The sequence below is a fragment of the Tursiops truncatus genome, chromosome 7 (genome assembly GCF_011762595.2).
Source record: "Tursiops truncatus isolate mTurTru1 chromosome 7, mTurTru1.mat.Y, whole genome shotgun sequence".
Taxonomy (NCBI): Eukaryota; Metazoa; Chordata; class Mammalia; order Artiodactyla; family Delphinidae; genus Tursiops; species Tursiops truncatus.
This window is the reverse complement of record NC_047040.1, coordinates 97,132,798-97,156,657: the sequence shown is the minus strand read 5'-3', so window position 1 is coordinate 97,156,657 and position 23,860 is coordinate 97,132,798. Positions and strand designations below refer to the sequence as shown.

The 23,860-nt window shown below is 43.8% G+C and overlaps 2 protein-coding genes across 9 annotated transcripts in view; both read right to left on the bottom strand.

The window, feature by feature from the left end:
- The window catches only part of NCKAP5 (NCK associated protein 5), a 1,063,199-nt gene that overhangs the window by 80,848 nt on the left and 958,491 nt on the right, over nucleotides 1–23,860 (bottom strand). For 7 of the 8 annotated variants that reach the window (XM_033860244.2, XM_033860243.2, XM_033860246.2 and 4 more), the window contains 3 exons: nucleotides 15,177–18,937; nucleotides 14,264–14,441; nucleotides 4,770–4,848 (listed from right to left, as the gene is read on the bottom strand). In XM_033860244.2, the coding sequence (XP_033716135.1) occupies nucleotides 4,770–4,848; nucleotides 14,264–14,441; nucleotides 15,177–18,937 (4,018 nt within the window). The remainder of the gene's footprint in view (nucleotides 1–4,769; nucleotides 4,849–14,263; nucleotides 14,442–15,176; nucleotides 18,938–23,860) is intronic. The other variant, XM_033860245.2, reaches the window with a different exon arrangement.
- Nucleotides 11,377–13,902, bottom strand: LOC109549397 (glycoprotein Xg-like). Its single transcript, XM_073807877.1, is given in 3 exon segments — nucleotides 11,377–13,380; nucleotides 13,382–13,639; nucleotides 13,897–13,902. Coding segments are annotated over 3 exon segments (414 nt in total). The 3' UTR covers nucleotides 11,377–13,230.

Here is a 23,860-nt window from a genome sequence, read left to right as displayed (position 1 = left end):
TTCAAACACCTAAGCTTGGCTTTCAAGGTCTCCACAATCCGGTCCCGTCCCACAAAACCCCTCTGTCTGTACCTTGTCCTCAAAGCTTACCCTCTGCTCTAGCCAGGCTGGTCCTCTGCTGACGCCCTTCCCTACAGTGTGCCGTATTCCTATCTCCAGGTCTCTGATTACGCTGCTTACCTTGAGTTGAAGGAAATCTCTGTCCCCTTTGCTGATGAAATCCTACCCCTTAGGAAAGTGGTTCCCAAACTTTGCTGCACATTGGAATCACCTGGGGATCTTTACAGACTACTAACGCGTGGCTCCACTCCCTAGACCTTGTGATTTAATTGTTATGGGGTGTGACCTGGGCATCAGCATTTTTAGAGCCTTCCCGGAGGATTCTGATGTGTTGCAGAGTTTGGGAGCCACTGGTATAAACGGAAAACACTCTTAAACTTCAGTATCTCGCTGTCTCACTCTTGCCTTTTCCTGTTCACGAACATCAACACTTCTGGATTCACCAAAGGTGGGCTCCACACCCTGCCCCGTGTACTCATATGTCTGAAGAGCATGCCTCTAACTTCTCTGTGATTACACTGCATCAGAATTATTCGTCTGCTTCTCTGTTTCCCTACTGGACTGGAGTTCATAGAATACGCGTACTGTGTCTTATTCATCTCTGTATCTTTGGCTTCTAACACAGGGCATGGCTGGGAGAAGATGCTCCACATAGGCTTGTTGAACTAAAGAGAACTCAGCTCCTTGGTACAATCTACAGAGCAAATATTTTACAGGAGTAAAAAAGCCATACGTGCAACTCTCTAAGGCTACAATTCTCTCTCTCTCTAGTAAAAAACAGAGAGGGAGTCACAGTCTATGATTCACCATGCTGACAAATACGGAAATCTCCAGCAAAGCCTTATCTCAGGCCTGCCTCTGGAATTCAGAAGGAAGTACTCATAAGGAACAAGCTGACAGATGACGAAAACAGAGAACCAGCCGCAAGGGAGTGAGACACAAGAAGGATGACATGTAATGTTCCAGGCACAGGGCTTTGTACATAGGAGATACTCAATGGATGGAAACTAATATTACTAGTTCCAGTCCTTGGTCAGAAAGAACCGCATGGTCTACCTTCATGACAGGTGGGATTTATATTTCGGGCTGCCAGATGCCATGCCCCCCCTTTGAAGTTCAGCGCTTGTGGTTACAGATGGGTGAACTCGGTGCAGCCACGAGAGAAACTTCCTTGCCCAAGCTATTACCCTATTGTACCTCTCAGGTGTCATTTGTATATTTGGAAATGCAGAAATATTGTCACCCTGGGAAGTATTCATGCGGATCGAGATTATGGAAAACCACTCTATCTGATTCCTCATCCACAGATACTATCATCCAAGTGGTTTCCAGTTCAGAGCCAGTCTGTTACAAGTCACCAGAACATTCTCTATTGAATATCAGAGTCGTTACTGAGAACACTTGTACTTCCCATTCCCATTTGTTTCGATGATCAGTAGCTCACTCTTTCCACAATTAAGCCACATATGTCAGTACGCTATTCAAAATGTGACCTTTGACTCAAATGGACGTCCACTCAAAAAGCTGTGAAAGCCTGATTAGCTTTCTGAGATATTTTACATTTTATTTTTACTATGAATGTCATTCACTGTGCTCTGGGCACACAAACTTGCATTCGGTAACAACTCTTCAGATTTGGGGAGATACCATGCCTCCTTCACTTCACGAGAGTCTACCAAGCAGCCTTGTTTTCTTGGTTATCATTTAATTCAGCTTGATTTCTTCCTCAGACTCCTCAGAAGACATTTCTTCCTCTTTAAAGGAATTTCCAAATCCCCTGTCTCCTCTTAGGAGATTATTTTTGATGCTATCACTGGCTGATGTTTTTACTAGGAGACAATGTCATTTGAATTCCTACTGACCATTTAGTCCTATTAGATAATTAGTGTAACACACTGGGTGAATCTATTACAGTTAAATAGCAACAAAGAACAATTGGTGTTGGTGATCATTTGTGTAGGCTAGCCTAGTCATTTGCTTGTTGCTTATTAACATGAAAGTCTGACATCTGTTAGGGCAATTTGAAAGAAAAGAATCTAGTTGCATTATTTAACTTATTTCATGAATCTTGACTTTCAATATAGAGCAGGTTTAGTTAACAGCATCCTGTCTTGTCATCAACTCATACCATTCTCATGAAGCCAACACGATTATCCTTAACCACAGAAAGGCAAACATTCAGATTCACAGATTTTTCTGATTGTTGTTCTTTGTCAAAGATACTAGCTGTTGTTTGGTTAGAAGAAGACCATATATAGGTTTGCTCAGTTGCTGTGATTGGAAATATTCTATGGTTATAAATATTGGCAGGATATGTGATAACACTTAGTCTAGACAACATGAAGAACATTGGGATTCGCGGGGTGCTAAAAAAATATTTTTTCAGTTATTTTTGCGCAATAAAGATAAACAGCCACTCGATTTGTTGAGTCTCACTCAGCCTTGAAATGGATGAACTTTTTAAAAGGCCTGTGGTAATAATGATTGGCTAACTCAGGGAACACTTTCAACCCTCTTCTCTCTGCTACCTCATGCAGTAGAGGCTGGGAAGCAACATACTGACTTTCCCAGCATCCCTTGCACCTAAGATTGGCTTTATGATCTGGTTCTCACTGATGACATGTAACGTGAAGTCTATGGTGCGGGGCGGTGATTCTGAAGGAATTTTTACTTTTCCTTGCACTTTGTGTCCCAAATGTAGCTGGGATGCCTAGAGTGGTGGGAATTAATTTGCAACCAGAAGTGACAAGCATGAGGACCAAAAAACAGGGTTTCGGATAGAATTGTTGAGCTGCTGCTTCTCTTTTATGTTTCCCTTCCTCCAGACTTTTAATTATATAAGATGACTCAATGACTTTATTCCTTAAGTCATGGCTAGTCAGTTTTGTTGTTGTTACTTGCTGCCAGGAGCAGCTTGTTCGGATAGGTCTCCACCAGTTTGAAGAGATGAGTCTACAATTATGTGAAACAGAAACAGAGTCCAAATTTACTTCCTTGAGAGTAATCTAAGCCAGCACTTTCCAGCAGAACTTTGTACGATGATGGAAAAAGAGGCCATATAGAATATGTGGCCACTGAGTACTTAAAATGTGGCTAGTGCAATTGAGGAAGTGAATTTTTAATTTTCTGTAGTTTTCGTGAATTTAAATTGAACCTGAAATAACTACATGGGACTAATGGCTATCATGTCAAACAGTACAGATCTAAAGAATCGCTAGCCTATAAAAAAAATACGCAGATTACTATAGCTCTCTCTCGAAAATTCAGCCTCTAACTTTATGTATGTTATTGTACAAGCCCAAGAATACCTCATTATGGAAAAATGATGACTCAGTGGGGCTTTACATAGTGCCACGTTTGAAGGTTGCTGAACAATATTTAACTTGCGCATTAGCTAACTACACAGAACTGACACTAATTTAAGCATTTTACTGACAACTGTACAACTGACATTTTACTCTCAGTTATCACTGACAACTAACTGTACTGAAGGATGTCTTTCTGGAATAATACTCTCATTCAGACTCCACTCATCCAGCTATTTGTTAAGACTTTTGTATTCCCAATTACAACAGAAAAGAATAATAATGGTGTGCCAGTCTCATTAAGCTGTGAGGGTATGATAACTCTCTGAGATCAACTGTAAATTATAGTTGGGAGAAGGCAGCTGGGTTAGCTGGAAAAGCAGCCGCAAAACATACCAACATGGCTCTAGGACTGGTTAGATACTGAGAGTTGGCAGCTAAAGGTACTCCAGGAAAAGGGCAGGAGCCGTGCATACTGATTATACCAGCCACCAGAACGCTGGAGGGCCGTCAGGCCCTAGAGGATGGTATTCAGTACTGTCTACTACACCCAAATGTGATTTGAAAATACGATTCTCTCATGCCTTGATGTTTTGTGTAAAACTAAATAATCAGCATGCTTACATTTCACAGCTATTTTTTAGAGCCCAAAGAACAACTAATTTTGCAAGTGTCCACGGTGGCCCAGAGCTGTTAAAGTCATCACGTCTTCTATCTCCTGACAAGGACCACCGTCGCAGACAGCTACTCTATTACCAGCTACTTCCTGACTGCTGGAAACAGGTAAGCAAAATCCCTTTGTGTTAGAAACCTGAGTTCCTTTAACGTGGGCTCATGTAAAATTTTAGGACAGAGCTGACAAAGCAAAGGTATCTCTGAGAAAGGACTACCTATAATCAGGGTTCTAACAGAAACGATGAAGAAAATGAGGAGGTGAATTTGGCAAGCCGTATATACTTAATCTGTTTAGTTCTACGTGTAAAACATACCCAATTTAAAAAATATTCAATATGAGGAAGCTACCACTCCACACTTCTAACCAATGGTAGTGCTTCCTGAGACAGTTACAGAAACTGGATCAATTCAACGTTGATTTTTTCCGCAGAGAGAAATTATTTACACTCAGTATCATTTTCGTTTCATATTGACAAGGACTCGCTTATCAGTTGGCATTGCGTTCCTTTGCAAATACCTACGTTTTCTTCATAGGTTCGGCTTTGACCCATTTATTTTATGGTGGCTTCCAATGCCTAAGAAGATAAAGGTTAGCACGCATGAGAAGTTAAGACCCAGTCCTGGTAGAGGTGGGCATAAGACATGACCTTTAGGAACACACCGTGTCTGAAATAAGGTCGCATGTAGAAAACATCTCAGTGAAAGGCATATTGAGACATGAATTTTTACCTATGGTATGGCTCTGAAATGCAGAATCTGCGACTGTATCTTCTTCATCCTCTTGCAAGTGTTCATTTGCCTCTTTTATCTGCAGTAACAAGGAAACACTGTGAGTTCCTATGTGTTATATTAAATCGATTGTGTAATCCTCAGAATATTGGTACATTCTATAACAAACATGTGGGTGTGTATGTGTGAGTGTGTGTGTGTGTGTATATATATATATATATATATATATATATATATATATATATACACACACACACACATATTTTCTTCACTCCATTTTCCCCTACTCTATCACTTGGCTTTATTACAAGTTTTAATTATAAGAGCATATTTTCAGAAATATAACCCCAGCTCTGAAAGCAAGTTATAGGGTACCTGATTCTACATAAGATTTTCGAGATAACAGCTATAGTTCTTTTTAATACTTAATAAAGTCAGTAACACAGAGCTGCTGGGAAAAATTAAAGTCTAAGGAAACATAATTCTTCCAGGGACAGTGACTCCACCACAAGTTATTTTAATGAGAATAAAGAAATACACTTAGATCTGTTGACCTCCTAGAGTATAACTCTCTAAGAAAATGTTATTTTGTTGTTGTTCTTTCCAGAATGAAATGTGAGGTGACTATGATGTGTGCTCAGTGAACTAGAAGGCTGATACGTTTACCTAGATTTTTTTCAGGTCAGAAGCATCCGCCTTACATTTCAGCTGGGATATCCGGAGGCTGAATGCTGGAGAACCAAATGGAACTCCAGCAGGAATCTAATACAGTCACAGTAGTTTACAAATGAGAAGTCTGAGATCCAGCAAGTTTCCTTAAACATATGTAAATGCCAACACTAAACCCAGGCCCCCTACTTCCCAATCTAGTAGCAGTAGTGATAACAATATCATGAACAATATCAATAACAATAAAAACAGCTAACATTTAACTACTATGCAGCAGGAGCTGTTTTAAGCCCCTCACACTTATGCTCTCCTAACCTTGCAATGCTAGGAGCTAAGTGCTATCGTTAGCTCCGTTTTGGACATAAGGGGCCTTGAAGAAACGGACAAGATAAGCAATTGTCCAAGCGGTGGAACCAGGATTCAAACACAGCAAATCTGGTTTCAGTGTTGTGTTCATTTGGTGGAACTTTGTTATTCTCAAATTTCCATGGGACTATGCCGGTGTAGACTTGGCCACAAGGTCAGGACAGCTTATGGTCCTTGGCAGAATGACCCTAAGTAGCTCTTTGAAAATACATCCCAGCCGGTCACCTGGGCAGCCAACGATAATAATGAACTGTGCAATGAACGCGGTGGGGGGACATTAGAGGTTGTCAGTGGATTTGCTCGGGGGCTCGAGTGGAATGCCAAGAAACCATTATTTTATACTTACAATATAGAAAGTCATATGCTGGCCAACTGACCTTGAGCTAGACTTAGCGTTCTACTTTTTAACCTCTTATTTTTCATGACTAATGGATTCAGACCAATTATTTACATTTCATGACCATGGTTCCAATATCAGAATGTAATTGGTGCCTAATCCGTACATACTGAGAGCCAGGAGATGGAACACTCAGGAGTATGTCAATGACTGTCTGAACCCTGAAAGGAGAGGGTGTTAAGGGCTGCATACCCAGAGGCCACGCGTCATCACTTTCTTTCCCCATCAGCTGTCTGCTGCCAGCACTGCCTTGTTTGTTAGTACCTCCAGCAACATCAACCAGCCCTATTTCTCGTATTTACGGATGGCAGAGAGGAGAAGGTCTGTGCGCATCATCAAGACTAACGAGTTACTTATTCGCCTTCCAAAGTTCACCTAGCTCGGTGACCTCTTTATGACAAAGCTACCAAGAAACCCAAAAGGAAGGAGACCCAAACACCTTAATTTCCATTAAGAATCCAACAGGAACTTTCTATCCTCATTTACAGAAGCATCAAGAAAATCTATATTTTCAGCCCGTTCCAATACCTAAGACAGGATGCTCCATATTCTCCCACGCCTGTTAGGTGAGATAGCATTTCCTTTGGGTTTTTCTAAATCAACCAATCTTAAACTTGAAGGGGTACCATGCTAACCTGCTAGAAAGTGGGTGAATCATCATCTCCATCAGCCTAGGAAATTCCGAACAGAAGAAGCTAATGATTACAATGAGGTTCTCATCTTGGAGATAAAGGAGAAGAGGCTTAGAGAGGGTTAGTGATCTGTTCAAGGTTATAAAAGGATGTCAGTTTTAGAGTGGGCACTCCTGACCCCTATTCATTGCTGTAATTTAAGTTTTCAGTGTGCTATCTTGTCACAGTCATCCCTTCCAGACCTTCCCAAGAACTACTGTACCTTTCTTAGTGTCTGGCAATTAGGTAGGCAGTATTCCAAATACACATAAACTATATTTTTATTTAAGAGTAGCAAAAAAGTTTTCTGTTTGTGTGTGTTAGTGCCCTGCTTCTCTTTCCTACTTGCTCCGCCGCCTTCGATGGGACTTAATCACCACCTCTGTCCAAGTATCATATTTAAGAAGGAAAATAAAAACCATCTTGAGGTCCTACCTGTCAGCTCCTTGTCAGGGCTTTAAGTGCTTAATAGAAAATGCTAAACGTGGCCTCTTGGGTATTTATCAGAGGAACTGGGCTTGTAGACAGGAGTTTTTTCAGCTCTCCTGGGCTAATGACCCCTGAGCAGCGAATGACACATGAGGGGAAGTTTTGAATTGGAAGGGGATGGATGAAGAATCAACAAAGGAATGGAAAATGGGGGAGTGCCTTAGAATGGCATACTTGTCAGCTCTAATTATCCATACAAATAGATTTCAATGCAAAGTGGTGAGTAATTAAAGAAATCCATTTCCATATGGAAATGAGGGGCATAATTTATGTTGGCGGCAGATTCCCCTTGCTAATTGTATTTCTCATAGGCTGAAATTAAAATTAATTTTCACTCTTGATCACACAGTGGCTGTGTGTTGGCGAAAGGTTGTGGAACTTTCCTGGGGGCAAGGGCCTGCGAGCTCAAGATGAAGAATTTGCCGAAGCGAATTCTTCACGTGGCAAAGCACTTCACAGATGGGAATGGTCACAAAACCAAGAAGTTTGGCTCAGCAAACAACGGTGGTTAGAGACTCAGAATTTCTTCAGCCATCGCTCTACCAGGAACAGATACAAATCAATGCCAGTCATGTCCCATTTGGTAAGAAGCAGCAGGTGACTCGTGAGCAATGATGCGGGTTATTTTTGGTTTCAGTTTGCTGCCAGTACTTTGGGCACCTTCTAATGGTGCACCTCCAACTCTTGCCCATCTTTTGAGCTCTGCAGTTGTAGTCAAGAGCTGTACTAAATACCAGTCTCTAACAGGTAACCATTAAATGCCACTGTACCCATTATATTCTATTAACCTCTCCCATTAGAAAAGGCTGGGAGGAACGTGCTTACAAAGGACACAGGAGGAAAAAGGGAGACAATGTTTCATTGCTGACAAATATATACACATAACTGCAGAATAAGACCCAATATGTGGGGACACCCTTCATTTGGAATTCTGTGTATATTTCTTCTCTGAATCATCCTAACAAGAAATGCATCCCGAGAAAAGAACGTTCTGATGTTAAAGCTCAATGAAAAGGAAAAGAACGTAATGAACCTCTGTGAGAGGAGAGAAGTGATCTTTGGAGGGAAACCTCCTGGAAGGCATTACCTTTAGAAAAGACGGTCATTTAGAAAACCCTGCAGGAGGAAGGCAAAATAGACATGTTTCTTATTAGAATCCAAATAGGATTTAGAACAGAATTGTTCAATTAAAGATGTTGAAGTTATAAAATTTTGTAGAACTTAATAAGATGATAACAATTTGTGTAATTATTGTACTATTTTATGCTACTTCATCACCACAGCACAATTTTAATGGGATTGTATTTGACACTTTTTTATTAGCATATGTGATTTTTTCAGACTATGTGACACTGGGTGAAGAGGATACTCATAATTTAAATTAAAATACCCATGTTAAAATGGCCATCTCTTTCCAGCTATATGATCTCATTAATTTCATTAACGATTTTTATTTTGTCCAGTGACAGCTCAATAAGGAGCTGTTCCTTTGAGACTTCTCATTTCAGAAAATTACCTAAATCCACAGGAAGGAAGGACTTACAACATGTAGGAAGGAGTGTGCATTTCTTTCTGACTTATTTACTTAATACTGATGCAATCTTTTCTGCGGATGCCTTTTTCCCCCTTATAATGATTTTGCAGAATTTAAGTAAAAGTGCAAAGTAACATGGCCCTTGTCTAAATTACACAAAAGTCAGAGCTAAGTGGTCTGTAAATGACAGCGTAAATGGGGACATAAGCCTCTAATCAAGGCTCTGAAAAGAGAAAAATATTTAATTCAGTAAAGCATTAATGAGACTTTTATACACACGGTAGAATGCATCTAGCAATCTTGAAAATGGATATGCAGTCACCAGTGAACTAAGTGGAGGTGTGCTACGTACATGGACTTGATATATGTATGGCAATAAGTTTTCTATTATATTACCACAGATTACAATAATTTAAATGCCTTAGGACCCTCATAGCTACATAGAGCCTTAGTTTGTTAAGGGCAAAGGATGACGGTATATTACGGTATAAGATTTTTGGGGTATTTTTGGCTGCACCTTGCGACACGCGGGATCTTAGTTCCCCAGCGAGGGATCGAACCCGCGCCCCCTGAGGTGGAAGTGCGGAGTCTTAACCACTGGACCTCCAGGGAAGTCCCTGGTATAAGATTTTTGAAGAGTGATTTTATTCAGGAAAAGAACGTGATATGTAATGCATTATGTGCAGCTATTGTTTTCACGCAAAATAACTACTGTGAGAAGAATTCTCTGCGACACACTTTAAAAGAAGCAGAAAGCAAATTTACCTTGAGCCCCAGGAGGGGAAAATTCCCTTCAACTCTTGATTTTAAAAGGTTCATGGGTACTCACATCAATGTGCTATGGTATAAGAGTGTATCTCATTTTGCATCTAATTTCCTTTCTATACAGGCTGAGAACATACAATGAATAGGTTTTCACTGCTGTTCTTTTACTAGTCCCCAAGGGGACTATGGCCAATGTCCTTTCTGAAATTAGTAATTTTAGTCCGATCCCCATTGCCGATTATAGAGGTTAAAAAAAATTGCATTTTACCTTTGAAAAAATGACTAGCTGTTCAACTATCTAGGTTCATAATAGTCCTCTATATGGAAAGCTTCCCAGCCTGACTAATTTTCCTCTTGCAGCTAACTAGAAAATTAGCTTATCCCTATGGATGATGTATATTTGGTGGTTAGGGAATCCTTGTACTTCACAGAGAACAATAAGAGTGTTTCTTGCAGATATTCTGGAAGGACCAAAGGAAACATTATTACACTGTAAAAGACTTCAAATGAGAGAAGAAAAGCAAGGCAAATTACTTTAGCATTAGGAAGTAATAAGAAAGTAAAAATGAAATTGTAAAAGCTAAACAGGTTCTTTTTCTTTTTGGTATTTCTGTACAGTGAAGATATACCCCAAGCTGTCAGCACCATATTAGATGGGGCATAGTTAAATTGAGTGCCTCTGATAAGGGGCTCTGCCAGCCTATCAAAGTTTTAGATCAGTTGGATTGAATTTCTGGCATACTGCACACTTCCGCACGTTTATTCTCTCTCTTTCCTTTCAGTGACACTACAGAGGCAGCCTTAGACACACTTGTAATTTGTGATTTTATAATGCAAGGGACATCTATGTTTTCAAGAAGGCATGATACCATGGAAGCCAAGAGCAAGAAGTGGGGAAAAGGAAAAAAAAAAAGCTTTTGCAAAGAACATAGTCTGCATATGATTTCAGAGGGTTTGGAAAAGAAAAAAAAAAAAAGAACTTGAAGCTCTTTAGAGTCAAGGGCTGTTTGAAAAAAAAGAGCATTTAAATGTACATTTGTCTCAAATTAAAGTGAAACTCGAAGGAACCCTAAACATCAATAATAATTAAAAACTAATAATGCCAATCACGATTACTTCTAAAATCTCCTCTACTCTTGAACCACCCCCCAAAAAAATGAGTAATTGCTTCATGTTTCAGGTTTTCCCTAGGAAAATGGTAGCACATAGTATATTTTATAATCCCTTTTATTAGAGCCCAAAAGTATATGGATACAGGAATTCTGAAAAGATACTGTTTTTTGCTCGAGTGCTTTAAAATTTACATAAAGGAACAAGGAATATCACCAGACCAGTGATGCAAGAACAGAAAGAACGTAAGGAGAGGAAGTTCAATTTAAGGTAATTTTAAAACAAAAATATTATTTGAAACTGGCATATCCTTGGGATATATGAAAATGCCTTTTATTCATTTTTTTAAAGGAAATTACCCCCTGAGTTCTGGACCTCATAATTAAAACACTAAATGATAGGGAGTCAAGTTCCAAAAAGGATAACTTTCTTTTTTTTTTTCTCTTACATGTATTTTATTTTTTAACATCTTTATTGGGGTATAATTGCTTTACAATGGTGTGTTAGTTTCTGCTTTATAACAAAGTGAATCAGTTATACATATACATATGTTCCCATATCTCCTCCCTCTTGCGTCTCCCTCCCTCCCACCCTCCCTATCCCACCCCTCTAGGAGGTCACAAAGCACCGAGCTGATCTCCCTGTGCTACGCGGCTGCTTCCCACTAGCTATCTATTTTACATTTGGTAGCGTATATATGTCCATGCCACTCTCTCACTTCATCCCAGCTTACCCTTCTCCCTCCCCGTGTCCTCAAGTCCATTCTCTATGTCTGCGTCTTTATTCCTGTCCTGCCCCTAGGTTCTTCAGAACCTTTTTTTTTTTTAGATTCCATATATATGTGTTAGCATGTGGTATTTGTTTTTCTCTTTCTGACTTCCTTTACTCTGTAGGACAGTCTCTAGGTCCATCCACCTCACTACAAATAACTCAGTTTCGTTTCTTTTTACGGTTGAGTAATACTCCATTGTATGTATGTGCCACATCTTCTTTATCCATTTATCTGTCGATGGACACTTAGGTTGCTTCCATCTTACGTGTATTTTAAATGATGAAAAGTTGTCCATGACAGTTACAGAAAATGGATGGAGTTACCTTTTTTGGAAGTTCCATTTATGTATATCTGTGTGTAAATCTGTGTGTGTACACACACACACTTTTTAACAAGAGTTAAATTAAACTCCCCACGAAAACTCATATGTGGGAAATGTTTAGTGGGCGTCCTCACTTATGGGAAAGCTCAACAAGATTTGGGAAGAGTCATGGGACATTCATATTAAAATAGGAAATACAGGCTGTCTTCAAATGGCTCCAATCTATATAAATCCAGGATGGAAGTCATGCAATTCTGAGACAGCTAATCAGGATCGTTAGTTTTAAGTTCTTTTCCGTTTTCGCGAAGCTCTTTCAAATGCTTTCTGCTTTCAACTTCTCTTGGGAGACCCAGCTCTCAATCCTTAAGGGTGAGCACGAAGCATGCGTATTTGGAATTTTAACGTGTCCTCTTTATGAGATCCGGATTCTAGTGACTTTGGTTCTAATATTTAAACTCTAAAATTCTATCAGCGTTAATCTCAGTTGAATCAAGCTATACTCATCTGCCCAAACCATCCTTTTTCCTCTCCCCTAAAGTATTACTAAAATAGAAGCCAACGGCTAGTATACTTTTTTAGATGTTTGAGGATAGAAGATCATCTAGTCCAGTAAAAAGAAAAGTATAAAGCAAGGAAAGTACTGCCGTCGCCTTCAAAACTGGTACCCAAAGAGGATCAAAGATCAAAGATAATACCAAAAGCCTCAACATCTGCAAATCTCTATTTCTACCCCGCATTCTCCAAAACAATGTAGAAACTGTACTGTTTCACAGGAAAAAGCACCCCCTGATCACTTCCCCGAGACGGTTTCCACATCGGCGATTTTGCACTTCAATTTCCAAAATCCAGCCTGATCCTCTGCAGAGGACAATACTTTTGTGAGCTGAAATAACGTGCAAATTCTGTCGTTACTGTTGGAAATCACTCATTCCCGATTCACGGGCCACCGGTGGTGAACGGGTCTGGATTTCTGATGTAACTAAGAAACTTACAGCAACGGCCAAGCTTCTCACCCCAGCTTGCTGGAAACCCAAACAGCAGTCTGTCTCCATCTTTTAGAAGCTGATGGCATTCCCGGCCCAAGACCCCCCTGCCATTCTGCTGCCCCTGTGCTTTGTGACCATGTCGATGGCCTGGGGTCGGTAGTTTCGGAGCTCATCCCAGAGCTGGAATCTCTCTGTCCAGATTCACGATGGAACCAACAGATCAAGCGATCTTTTGTACAACCCAAGGTCCAGCTGTCTACCTTGTCACGATCGATCGAGGTGTCTGAGGAATTAGGAATTCTTGGTTAGGCAGCACGTCTATTGCAAACAGAAGAGAAAACCCTTCAGGGCAGTGGGTCAAGCCAAGGAGGAAAGGAACTTCACGGGAGTGATGAAGGTGGTTCTTGACTGGACGGAGCTTTTCTCAAAGCGATGGGTGGATTTTGAAGGCCTAAGATGTTTTCTGGTTCATTTGTCCTGAAGCAATTCCTCCTCCTGTTGTACTGGAAATAGCTGGCCGCTCCCAGGGTCCAGGGTCACCACCACCACGGACACGATAGGAGACACGATTTTTGCTATCACGGTGCCTTGTGGGTTGCCGAACGAGGGATAGCTGTCTCCGCCGAGCGTGTTTCCGTGGCCGTCACGATGGGGGTGGCAGCTGCCGCCGCCGCCTCCTGCGGGCGGCCTGGGCCCAGGCGGGTAGCGGCCGTCCTCGAGGTCCCTGTCGCTCAGGAAACCTGGGCAGCCTACAGAAGCCCCGACGTGCAGCCTGCACGGCGGACCACGCTAGCTCCGGGGCTAGCGCCCAGTCCCGGGACAGCCTTGATGTCCCAGCCGGGAGCATGGGGCACAGCTCCAGGCTCTGTCCCCTCTCCCTTGCCCTGCAGCATCCAGGCCTGGTTCCAAGGATAAGTTTCTTAAGTCTTAACACCTTCTGTCTTAGGTAGGATAAGTCGGTGTTTACAACTTTAGGAAAAATGCTTAAATCAAATCATCAAAATAGCCAATGTTCTCCTAAATTGCTCTGCACTTTTATTTTTTACAATCATTTTCGTTCCTTTTTGCGTTGCTGGAAATGATGGAAAGCATCATCAGGACAAATTCCCAGCACAAGGGTGTAATTGGAAGATGACACTCGCAGCATCATTTGCCTGCACTGTGATTATACCATCCTTCTGAAAAGAGAACTACAAAGGCAGCGAGAGTGGAGGGAGCGAGGCCCATTCCAATCTAACTGCCGTCACTCCGCTACAGCGTCACCAAGATTTCCCTCTTTTTTCTCTTTGGCTTTAACCTTCCCTTTCCCCCATACTCTCCTGCCTATATATTTTCATCAGCAAAGGGTAGACAGAACCCAACTAGCCCATCTCAGAACCTGACACTTCATAACCAGGATGGTAAAAGACTTACCAGGGAGCCTTTCGGTATTTCCATATCTGCTTTGGTTTTGATGTTCTTCTTGTGGGTTCCTTGAGTGCCGATAGAGCTGCCGGTGACACAAGAGCCCTGGGAGCTGCCCTTTAACACGCTCCTGCAGGAAACATTATTTGATCCGCTTTCGGTCTGTTGAGCTGCTTTCTTATCAACTCTGCAGGTAGAAAGTGATTCCTCTGATCAATTACATTGCTCTTCTGCAATCGCTCTACTTTTCCCAATCCTTTAATGTTTAAAGTAACCTCCGTGTGTCTCTTTGTCTTTAAACCCTTGAGTGATAAGTGTGTCTCACTGGCCTTGGTCAAATCTTCATCTGCTATTCCAGTAGTGTGTCAATTTAGATTTGATAATGCAATGATTTATTTTTATGACTGCTTGTGAGATGGCGGGTGTGTGTGTGAGGGAATAGAGTAAAAACCACTGGGGAATGACTGCTAAATATATTTCTGGCTTAAGATCAGCAGAATCTGTAATTACCTCTGGAAAGTTTCTAAGTTTGCTCGGTACGATCAGTGGGGTCAGCATCCTTTAAAAACGTATGTGTAGTTTTCTTCCATTTCATGCCATGTGGGTATATTCATGATTTCTACTGTAGGCTGGATTTCCATCAACCGTGATAAAACTTACCATTCTTTAATTTCAAAGACCACTGGTTTGGTTACCAAAGTAATGTGGACTAAATTACCATTTTATTGCTAACTTTTATTTCATTGTTTAAATTCTGGCTAATGTGTAAAAGATTGCTACGATGAATTTCTGCTTGTATGAGAAACATGCTTGACTGGTATTCAGTATGCAGGAAACAAACAACTCTCCCTGTTGGGGGGTGAGGAGAGGGTAGGGTTCTGCACTGCCCTCTACACTGCCACCCTCTTTGCCAACACGCTACCTGTTTAGGAGTTCCGTCATAAAGGTGTCTTTCGTTGCACACGGAACAGGGCTGGGTCTGTTCCTCGATACAAACTTCACTTGGTCATAAATGTCTGGCGGTGTTTTCAGGTTATTTCTGTTTTGTAAACCACTGTCTGGACCATCTGCCAGCTCGATGTCCCTGTTAAGTTCATTCTCCATCTCGCATTGTAGCTCAGGCTTCTTTTTCTCTTTCTTTCTCTCTGATTTTAGCTGTTTGTTTCCAAACCCCAAACCTTTTGCATCTTTCTTTTCTGCTTTGGCTTTGGAGACATCCATCTTCCTGCTACTGAGAGCTGGCAGTCTGCTCCTCCGAAAACCGAACCAGCTGGCAAAAGAAGGCCCGGGCTTCGGCTTCCCGTCCACAGAGGTGGACTTTGTTTGCACTTGGCCCTTTTCCACATTTTCCTGAATGCACAACATGACCTTTTCTTCGATTGTGGGTGAGAGGGGGGCTTCTGGGCTCACAACACCGGTCCTGGTTGTAGACGTGTCTGGATACCTTCCAGAAGTTTCTAGCCTGGAGGTCCTGCTGGTTTCAAAACTGCTGGGATGCCGTGTCCTCCCCGGACTCTGAGGGGCTCCCGGGCCGTCTTTTGGGGTGGACGGGCGCCTGCCGTGGTCGCTGCCTGCTTCCTCTGGTGCAGTCACCCTGGCACCTTCTCCCTGGGCGTAGGCCGGCTGCTCTTCTGTTCCGGGTGGGGCGAGAGGCCCTTCGAATTTTGGAAGGATCCTCAAAGGCAACTTGCTTGGACTCCCGTGCTGGCTGCTGGAGCTGCCTGTACTCCCCAGGGAGCCCTGCCTGGAGGAAGGATGCCCCAGGGGCCTCCCAGCACCGGGGAGACCGTCAGACACGGGGGCAGACGCGGTCTTGCTGGGAGCGCCTTCCGTGCAGGAGCTCTGCCGGGTGAGGGAGTTGCCCCTCTCAGCAGTGTTGGTAATAATCTGAGTCCGGACCTTGCCTGGCCCTTCCACGGAGGCCGTGGGGGGCTTGTCCCCTGAGTGAGCGCTGAAACTCTGGCTGCGGGCTTTGGCTCCGTTCATGCCTAGAGCTGGTTTTAGCAGCGGTTTGTTGGAGGACAGGGATCTCGTCACAGACTTGTTTTCTACCGCATCTTTTCCATCGGCCCCAGGTGTGCTACTTTCCAGTGACTCTGGCTTTGCTGTTTCGAGGGGAAGCCCTTCGGCCAAACTCTCCTGTGCTCGTAAACCCAGTGGAGACGCATTTCTTTCGCCTCCTGTGGTCTCAAGGCTGCTGGCGTTCCTGGAGGTCCCCGGCTTATCCTTGCTCACAGCCGCGGAACTTTTCGAGGCTTCGTTGAGGCTGTCTTTCTCATGTTTCCCTGGCACTGTAGAACTCTTCCTGAGCAACTGGGGAGACTTCATGAAGACTTTGAGCCCAACGGGGAGGCGAGTTTTCAGTCCTCTCTCATGAGGGTTTTGACAACCCTGCGGGGTGTTGTGGCTTTTGGAGGGTGCTGATGAGGGACTGCTAACCTGAGATGATGGCGACTCACTTACCCCTAAGAAGGCAGGCTTGGGGGGTGTGGAGACACCGTCATTCAACTGTCCTTTTCTCGCTGGAGACACACCTTTGGAAGACGGTATTTCCAGTGGCTCATGGGTAGCAGGACAGTTCTTGGGAGTCCGTAAGCCTATGTCCGTTTGTGTGGTCCCAAGTGTTTGGTGAGGTGGGGTTTTGGGGACACTTCTCTTTGGAGAGACCTTTGGGGGCCCTGGGGCCATCCCAGCAAACGAGCTGGAGGGGCTGTGAGCAGGGCACCTGGTTTGGATCGCTGTTTCTGTGGAGGGCGGAGGGGGAGCAAAGACTGGCTTTTTGAAGGCCACAGAAGGTTTCTTCCCCTGCACTTCTGTCACGGTCTGATTAAAATAAATAATTGGAGCAGAGGATCCTTTCAGAGGGGGGGATTTCAATACTGTCCTCGCCGCCTCACTGGGGACCCCGCTCTCTGGCTTGGCCCACGAAGGTGGCGACAGATAGTCGTAACTGGGCCTGGCGAGCAGGGAGACCGACCTGCCTGGAGGGGACGGCAGGGAGGGCGATCTCAGCCCGGCCTCTGGCCCCGGGTCACAGTGTTTATCCCTCGTGGGGGGCTCGCCATCGTCACTCGGCTGGGCAGGGGGCCTGGGCAGCAGCTGTGACGCTGGAATCTGACTCCTGGAGTACTGGGCCCAGTCCCTTCTGCTGAAGATTTTGGAGCCGTGAGGGAGCTGGGTGGAGGGTTTTGGAATGTGCGAATCTGGCGGTAAAGCAAAGAGGGGCTCTGGGCCTTCAGACTTTTTGAACCGTGAGAGTTTCCCCGGAGCTGGTGATCTCTCAAGAGGCACTGGGCCAGCTGAGGGGACCGTGAGGGAGGCTTCAGGCTCCATTATCCTTGATTTCTGAGGTGAAGGCTTGCCCCTGGTAGGTATTTTTGTCAGACTTTTCTTCTGATAGATGCCCGTGGCCACAGAGGACCTAGAATGACTCTGGCACGATGGAGCGTGTGTTGGTTTGGTCAGTCTTTGTCGCTGAGTGCTTTGCGTCACTGTCCCGGGGTGGAAGGATTCAGTGGGTGTCACGGCAACATCGTCTACTTCTTGTCTTGGAATGTTTCTCTCAGTTTCCTCTTCAGATCTCTTCAAGAAAGGACAGTCTCTAGCAGCAGCCCCTGGCTGTAAGTGAGCAATTCCCTGAGGTAAAAGTTCAGTGTGTTCTGTCTGGGGCCCAGCAGGGGCCTGATGGATGGAAATCTCCTTTCTGGTAACAGTGACCAGGCCAGTCTGGTGAGAGCTGAACTCAATGGGCTCGCCATCTTCTGCATCAAATATGACAGTAATACATTCTTCTGAGGAAGTCCGTTTTACAACCCTTTGCTGCTTAATGAAACTAAACGTCTTTGGCCTGCTCTCGAAGTGGACGGGCACTTGTTTATCTTCCTCCTCAGGAGACCCACGTTGAGATCTTCCAAATCCCACGTGGACGTCCAGGTTCTCCACAGACTTGTCGGCGTCCACAGTCAAAGACACGTCGGAAGGGCTTTTCTCATCACTGCTCTCTATGTGCAGCTCATCCAGGGTTTCGGTGTCATCAGTGTCTGAGAGCTGGAGATTGACAGACAGGCAGCCCTGGCTGTGCGGGTCCCTCTCTCTCTGTACCTGAGGCCCCTGCGCACTTGGGCACTGCTTCCGCTCCAAGGGACAGCTGCTAGCACAACTGGTCAGCTTCTCGGGCCTTTCCCAGGGGTAGACGGAGGAAGTGACTTCTGAACAGTGTCTGCCATTCAGCTCCCAGCCAAAGAGACTGTCAGAAACACTGTGGGTTAATTTACAACCGTGCAGCCTGCAGCCCTGGTGTGGAACTGCCTGGAGCGAGGCTAAGGAGGAAGGGTCCTCTTCGGCATCATCGTGAGAATCTGTGTCGTAAGCAAATGCCTTGTGGGGCTCCTTGCAGGGGCTCCCCGTGTCCGTGGGTTTGCAGGGGGGATATTCCTTGAGGCTGCTACTTTTAATTCCTGGCGAGTAGATTCCTTCATTGGAGTTCATGCAATCTTTATAACCCCATTTGGTTATCACTGATGGGGGTTCAAGTAACACTTTTCGCTTCTGGAGCTTTCTGAGTCCTTCCAAAATGTGGCTTTCCTTGATGCGAGTCGGAGGTAGTTCATCTGTGGGACTAGCAAAGCCACTCGGGAGCGAAGAGTCAATACTTAACCTTTTGTCCCAATTCTGTGATGACTGCTAGGAGAGAAAAGGAGACATGAGAAATGATTGAGCTCTGTGGATCACCAATTTATAAAAGGAAAAGGCCATCATTAAACTTAATTCGTTCTAGTGGTTGATAAATATTCACATATAAATGCATTTATTCATTAATTAATTCAAACTAATTCATTAACTACGCAGCGAATCTCTACCTTGCCAGGTCCTGAGCTAAGCAGCATATGATTTAGATAAGTAGAGGATGAGGACCCTGCTTTCAAGGAGCATGCAACCCCCAGGAGCAGTTGAGCTCAAGGAACCATAAGTCAAGGGATCATATGAGACATACAGGGGTAGCAGGTACTCCAGAATTTCAGACGAGGGAGACCACATGTCTGTTTGGAAAAGAAACACAAAAAGCATATAAGTTTCCTTTTCTTTTCTTTTTTTAAAAAATAAACCTAGCCCTAGAAAGAGAGATAGGTTTGCCTTAGTTTAAAAGTAGAGGAAATGATTTCCAGGTAGAAGAAATGGGAGGGCAAAGACCTCAACTGGAAAAGTATGCTTAAGGAACACTTACGGAGTAACCAGAAGACACTATGGCTCACTGCTCAGTGTATACGGCAGGTAAAGAGGGTAAATGGAAAAGTGAGTTGGTCCCTGCCTTTACGGTCCCTTCCATTCTAACGACTGAAAGTTAGAATGCCATGTGGCTTCATGACTTTACTCATTGATAGGCAGTGAACATCTGTGAAATGTTTACACAGATAGAGCAGCTGGGCATTTGCTGTTAGAAGTCATAGCAATGGTTCACCTACTAACTTCAAAAGGTCAATTTCCTGTTCTTCATATTTCTCCAAATACCAGTGTTAGTTCTGGAGAAGTGACCGAGAAATGACATAGAAAAAAACATGGCATTCTACTCAGACATTCATATTTATCAAATTACTGCTAGCAAGAAACAGAATGGCAGAGGAGGAAGCTTACATTGACCAAGCATTTGCTGTGTACCAGCCCCTGACCCGGTGCTTTGATTTAATTTTCAGAACAATACCATGAGGGAGACATTATCAGTTCTATTTCACTAGGCGGGAAGGTGAGATTCAGCAAGATCCGTCCTTTGGAGATCACATAGTTAAGGAACAGCTGGAGCAAAGGTTTGAACTCTGGTCTCCTGGGTCCTTCCTATGACTCACTTCTGAAGTGGCTGTGTGGAGATCTGAACCCAGGCAATCTGGCTCTAGAGACTGCACCGTCAATCTGGATGCGACACTGCTGGAATGAAGCTTAGCCTCTGTTCTACCCTCTGTATTAGCCAAAGTCATAATAGAGACCATAGGTTATTCCAACACCCCTCTTTTGAATGGAACTTGCGGAGTTTAATCACAAACCGGCACTCGGGGAAACTGGGAGGCTCTGACCTAATGACTTTTTTCTTTTAAAAGGCTATATAATTAACGATGAAGAACGTCTATGCATGAATCTGGTGGTTCCAGATGTGCACTGTGCACCAGTCTTGGCTAAGAGTACAGCTCCTGTTGGCATCTCCACACCAGCTGCCCCGCTGCTCCAGGACTCTGAACACCTGAGCGCTCATAAGCAGAGGTCAACTCCATGTCAGAAACTTGCCTTGGAATCTCAGCTTTTTAGTAAGCTGTGAGCATCTGCTTACATCTAAAACTTTCTCATAAAAATTGTATGATTGTTAAAAATCATACAAATCTTGTCATCAACAATATGTCTTGTTTATTTTTTCTTTATTTGTTATATGCATATTGGTTTTAAGTCAAATTATATAGTCTCTTTGGAAAATTTGCCAGGGTCCGAAGTTGCTGTGCATAGATTCTATTTTGGTGATGCTTCCCCTTCCCCCTCCTCTTCTGCTGTGCCATTAAAAGCTCCTTCGGAGATCAGAAGAAACCCCTCCGGTAAGTCTGGGTATTACAGACTGACCAGTGAGCAGACTGCCACAGCTTGGGTTTCTAAGAATTTCCATGATCCTGATGTCACATTCACAAAAAAGAAGAGAAGCCAAGGCAAAAGCACCCTCCTAGAGCTTGAAAGGGGCAGATTTGTTCCTGCCATAGATGTGCTCTGTGTCTGCCTACCCACTTCCCTTCTGCCTCCCCGCAGCCTGCCCATGCTGCGGTCTGCGTCATCCCAGGGCCCAAGGCTGCAAACCTCCCAGGGCCCTGGCTCCCCACCCTGTGAGATTAGCCACATTCCTCCAACAGTTTTCCAAAGGAGGTCATGGTATTTAATAGCTTGAGAAAGGTTGAGGATAATCTTGAAACTTGAAAAAAATCATGAATCTCCTATGGGGGAGATGGTGGAACGAAGCTGGCATTTCATATTGGCGGCTTCATTCTTTGCAGGGAAAAGTCAGAAGAGAGTTGCTCTGGGGAGCAGGGCAGCTGGCTGAAAGATGCTGCTGCTAAGGTAGGAGCCTCGGTTTAATGCCCACAGTTCTTTCCTATTTCTTGACTAGACAACAGTTTTACACATTCTTTTTTTTTTTTTTAAATGACATTCTTGGTCTTAATGGAAACAAACCCATCCCAACAACTGGGACTCCTCCACGTTTTAGGCTGATTCAAGGAGGTCAGTCTAGCAGAATGGTTAAGGTTCTGGAACCGACTGCCCAGCTCCGCTTACTGGCTATGAGACCTTGGGATGGATATTTAATTTCTCAGCACCTCAGTTTACTTCTCTGTGAAATGGAGGAAATAGGAGAACCTACTTAATAAGCTAGCACGAGCATTAAATGAGCTAGTACTTATGAAGAGCTGACAAAGCTGACGTGGTCATTACTCAATAATACAAGCCAGATTCCTCCATGGAGGGCAGGCCAGTGCATTTCATGTAGGCTTCCCTTCTGTTTCTACACAAAAAAATATTAAAAAAAAATACTTATGAACTACTAAAGAACCATTGGTCATATATTTGTTATTACATAGGTTAATATTATATTCACATTCAAATTTTTATTGTATGAATTTATTATGTAAGTTAATACTAAATGAGTACCTGGTACATGGTAAGAACTTAAGAAGTTCCTTAAATAATATCAACTTAAAATGTCTTCAAGACTTCTTCCCTGGTGGCCCAGTGGTTAAGAATCACCTGCCAATGTAGGGGACACGGGTTCAAGCCCTGGTCTGGGAAGATCCCACGTGCTGCGGAGCAACTAAGCCCGTGCGCCACGACTACTGAGCCTGCGCTCTAGAGTCCGCGAGCCACAACTACTGAAGCCCGTGTGCCACAACTACTGAAGCCCGCACGCCTAGAGCCCTTGCTCCGCAACAAGAGAAGCCACCGCAATGAGAAGCCTGCGCACCGCAATGAAGAGTAGCCCCTGCTCGCCGCAACTTGAGTAAGCCCGTGCGCAGCAATGAAGACCCAACGCAGCCAAAAATAAATAAACAAATAAAAATAAAATAAAATAAAATAAAATAAAATAAAATAAACTGTCTTCATGAGACTGGGTCTAGTTTGCTGGATCCCTGAGAATTAGGACTTTTCTCTGGGAGATGTGGCAGGCACGCTGGTACTCCACAGCCATTTTGAGATGGGACACTGTTAAATCTCCAGATGATGGCTAACGGAGTGTGTATGAAGTGTCTTAAGAACCTTATTTCTCCTCTTTCAGGGAAGAGATGTCCCTAGGATATCGAGGGTTGTTCTAACTGGAAAAATTTCAAGGAAGAAAGAGAAGAAAAGAAAAGAAAAAAGGCTCAGAGAGAGAGAGAGAGAAAGAGCTGTGAATGAAAAGAGCAGAGCAGGGGGCTCTGGGAGCCAGCAATATTCAGAGACAAAGAGAGGGAACATCCCTCCCCACCCTACCACCTCCCCAGTCTGCTAAGGGCCAGGTTCCTAGCAGTCATTATTCAGAACTCCGAACAGCTCCTTAGAAGGAGCAATTCTGATAACACCCCAGCCTCCGCACTTTGCACTGTAAGTCTGAGTCCAAGGGAATAAGCTCTAAATTCAAGCTTGCAATCTTGTTCTGAGTTCTTGTTCAGAGTATGAAAAACCTCCTCCCTCACCCAAATTTTCTGGCAGTTATGGAATTTCCCTGGTTTCTTTTGCTTCTGAAGTCATAAACTAAATTTATACAGATGACAGAAAACCGATCTCCAAATATTCGAATTCAGGGCTTCCATTCTCCTGTACTCTTTGTTTCTCTTTAACATTAGGAAACTGCAGAAACAGCGATTCCAGATTCCTGGCTTATACCAGTGTGCAAAGATGTTTATTCAAGTCGTGAAGGAATCTTCAGCTGGGTGAGCCCACTTTACAGATGGAGTCATTCCAGCCGTAAGAGTTATTTCAAAATCTGGTAGAGGAACTCCTGGCATCTAAGTAGAGCCATGCTCGACTTTCACTGAAGCCATAGCGCTTGTCATCTACCATGGAATTCTCCCTCTCTACTGTGCCACCCTCTAACAGCCATAATATTAGTGTTTTAGGAGGCTATTGCCTTGATTAAAGGTCAATATAATACATGCTATTTTTGAGCAGTAAACTCCTACAAAGCTAATGATACTTCCAGACCTTTCGGCCATCCATTCGGAGAGAATGCACCGCTCTCCCTATTCTCTAGAAGAAAACCTTTTCTTTGAGTTCTCACGGGATGCTCAGTCCGGAATGACTTGGCACGTGGGCAAGTCCACTCTCGTTTGCAGCGGACATTAACAAGTCTCTCTGAGCATCACAGGCACGATGTCCATAAAACTACTTGAAAATGTCTTAGTCGGTCTGAAGCGTGGTCAGTTCCATTAGGCCAGGGCTCCAGTTCCAACTCGATATAAATCTGGGAATTCAGTGGGCTCCACCGAAGCACAGAAGGGAAAATGTCTTTCTCTCCCAAACTCCCTCCCATGATGGCCTCGTCATCTGAGGTTGAATCATCACGCCACTTCTCACTGGCTGTGTGACTTCTAGCAAGGAACTTAACCGTCT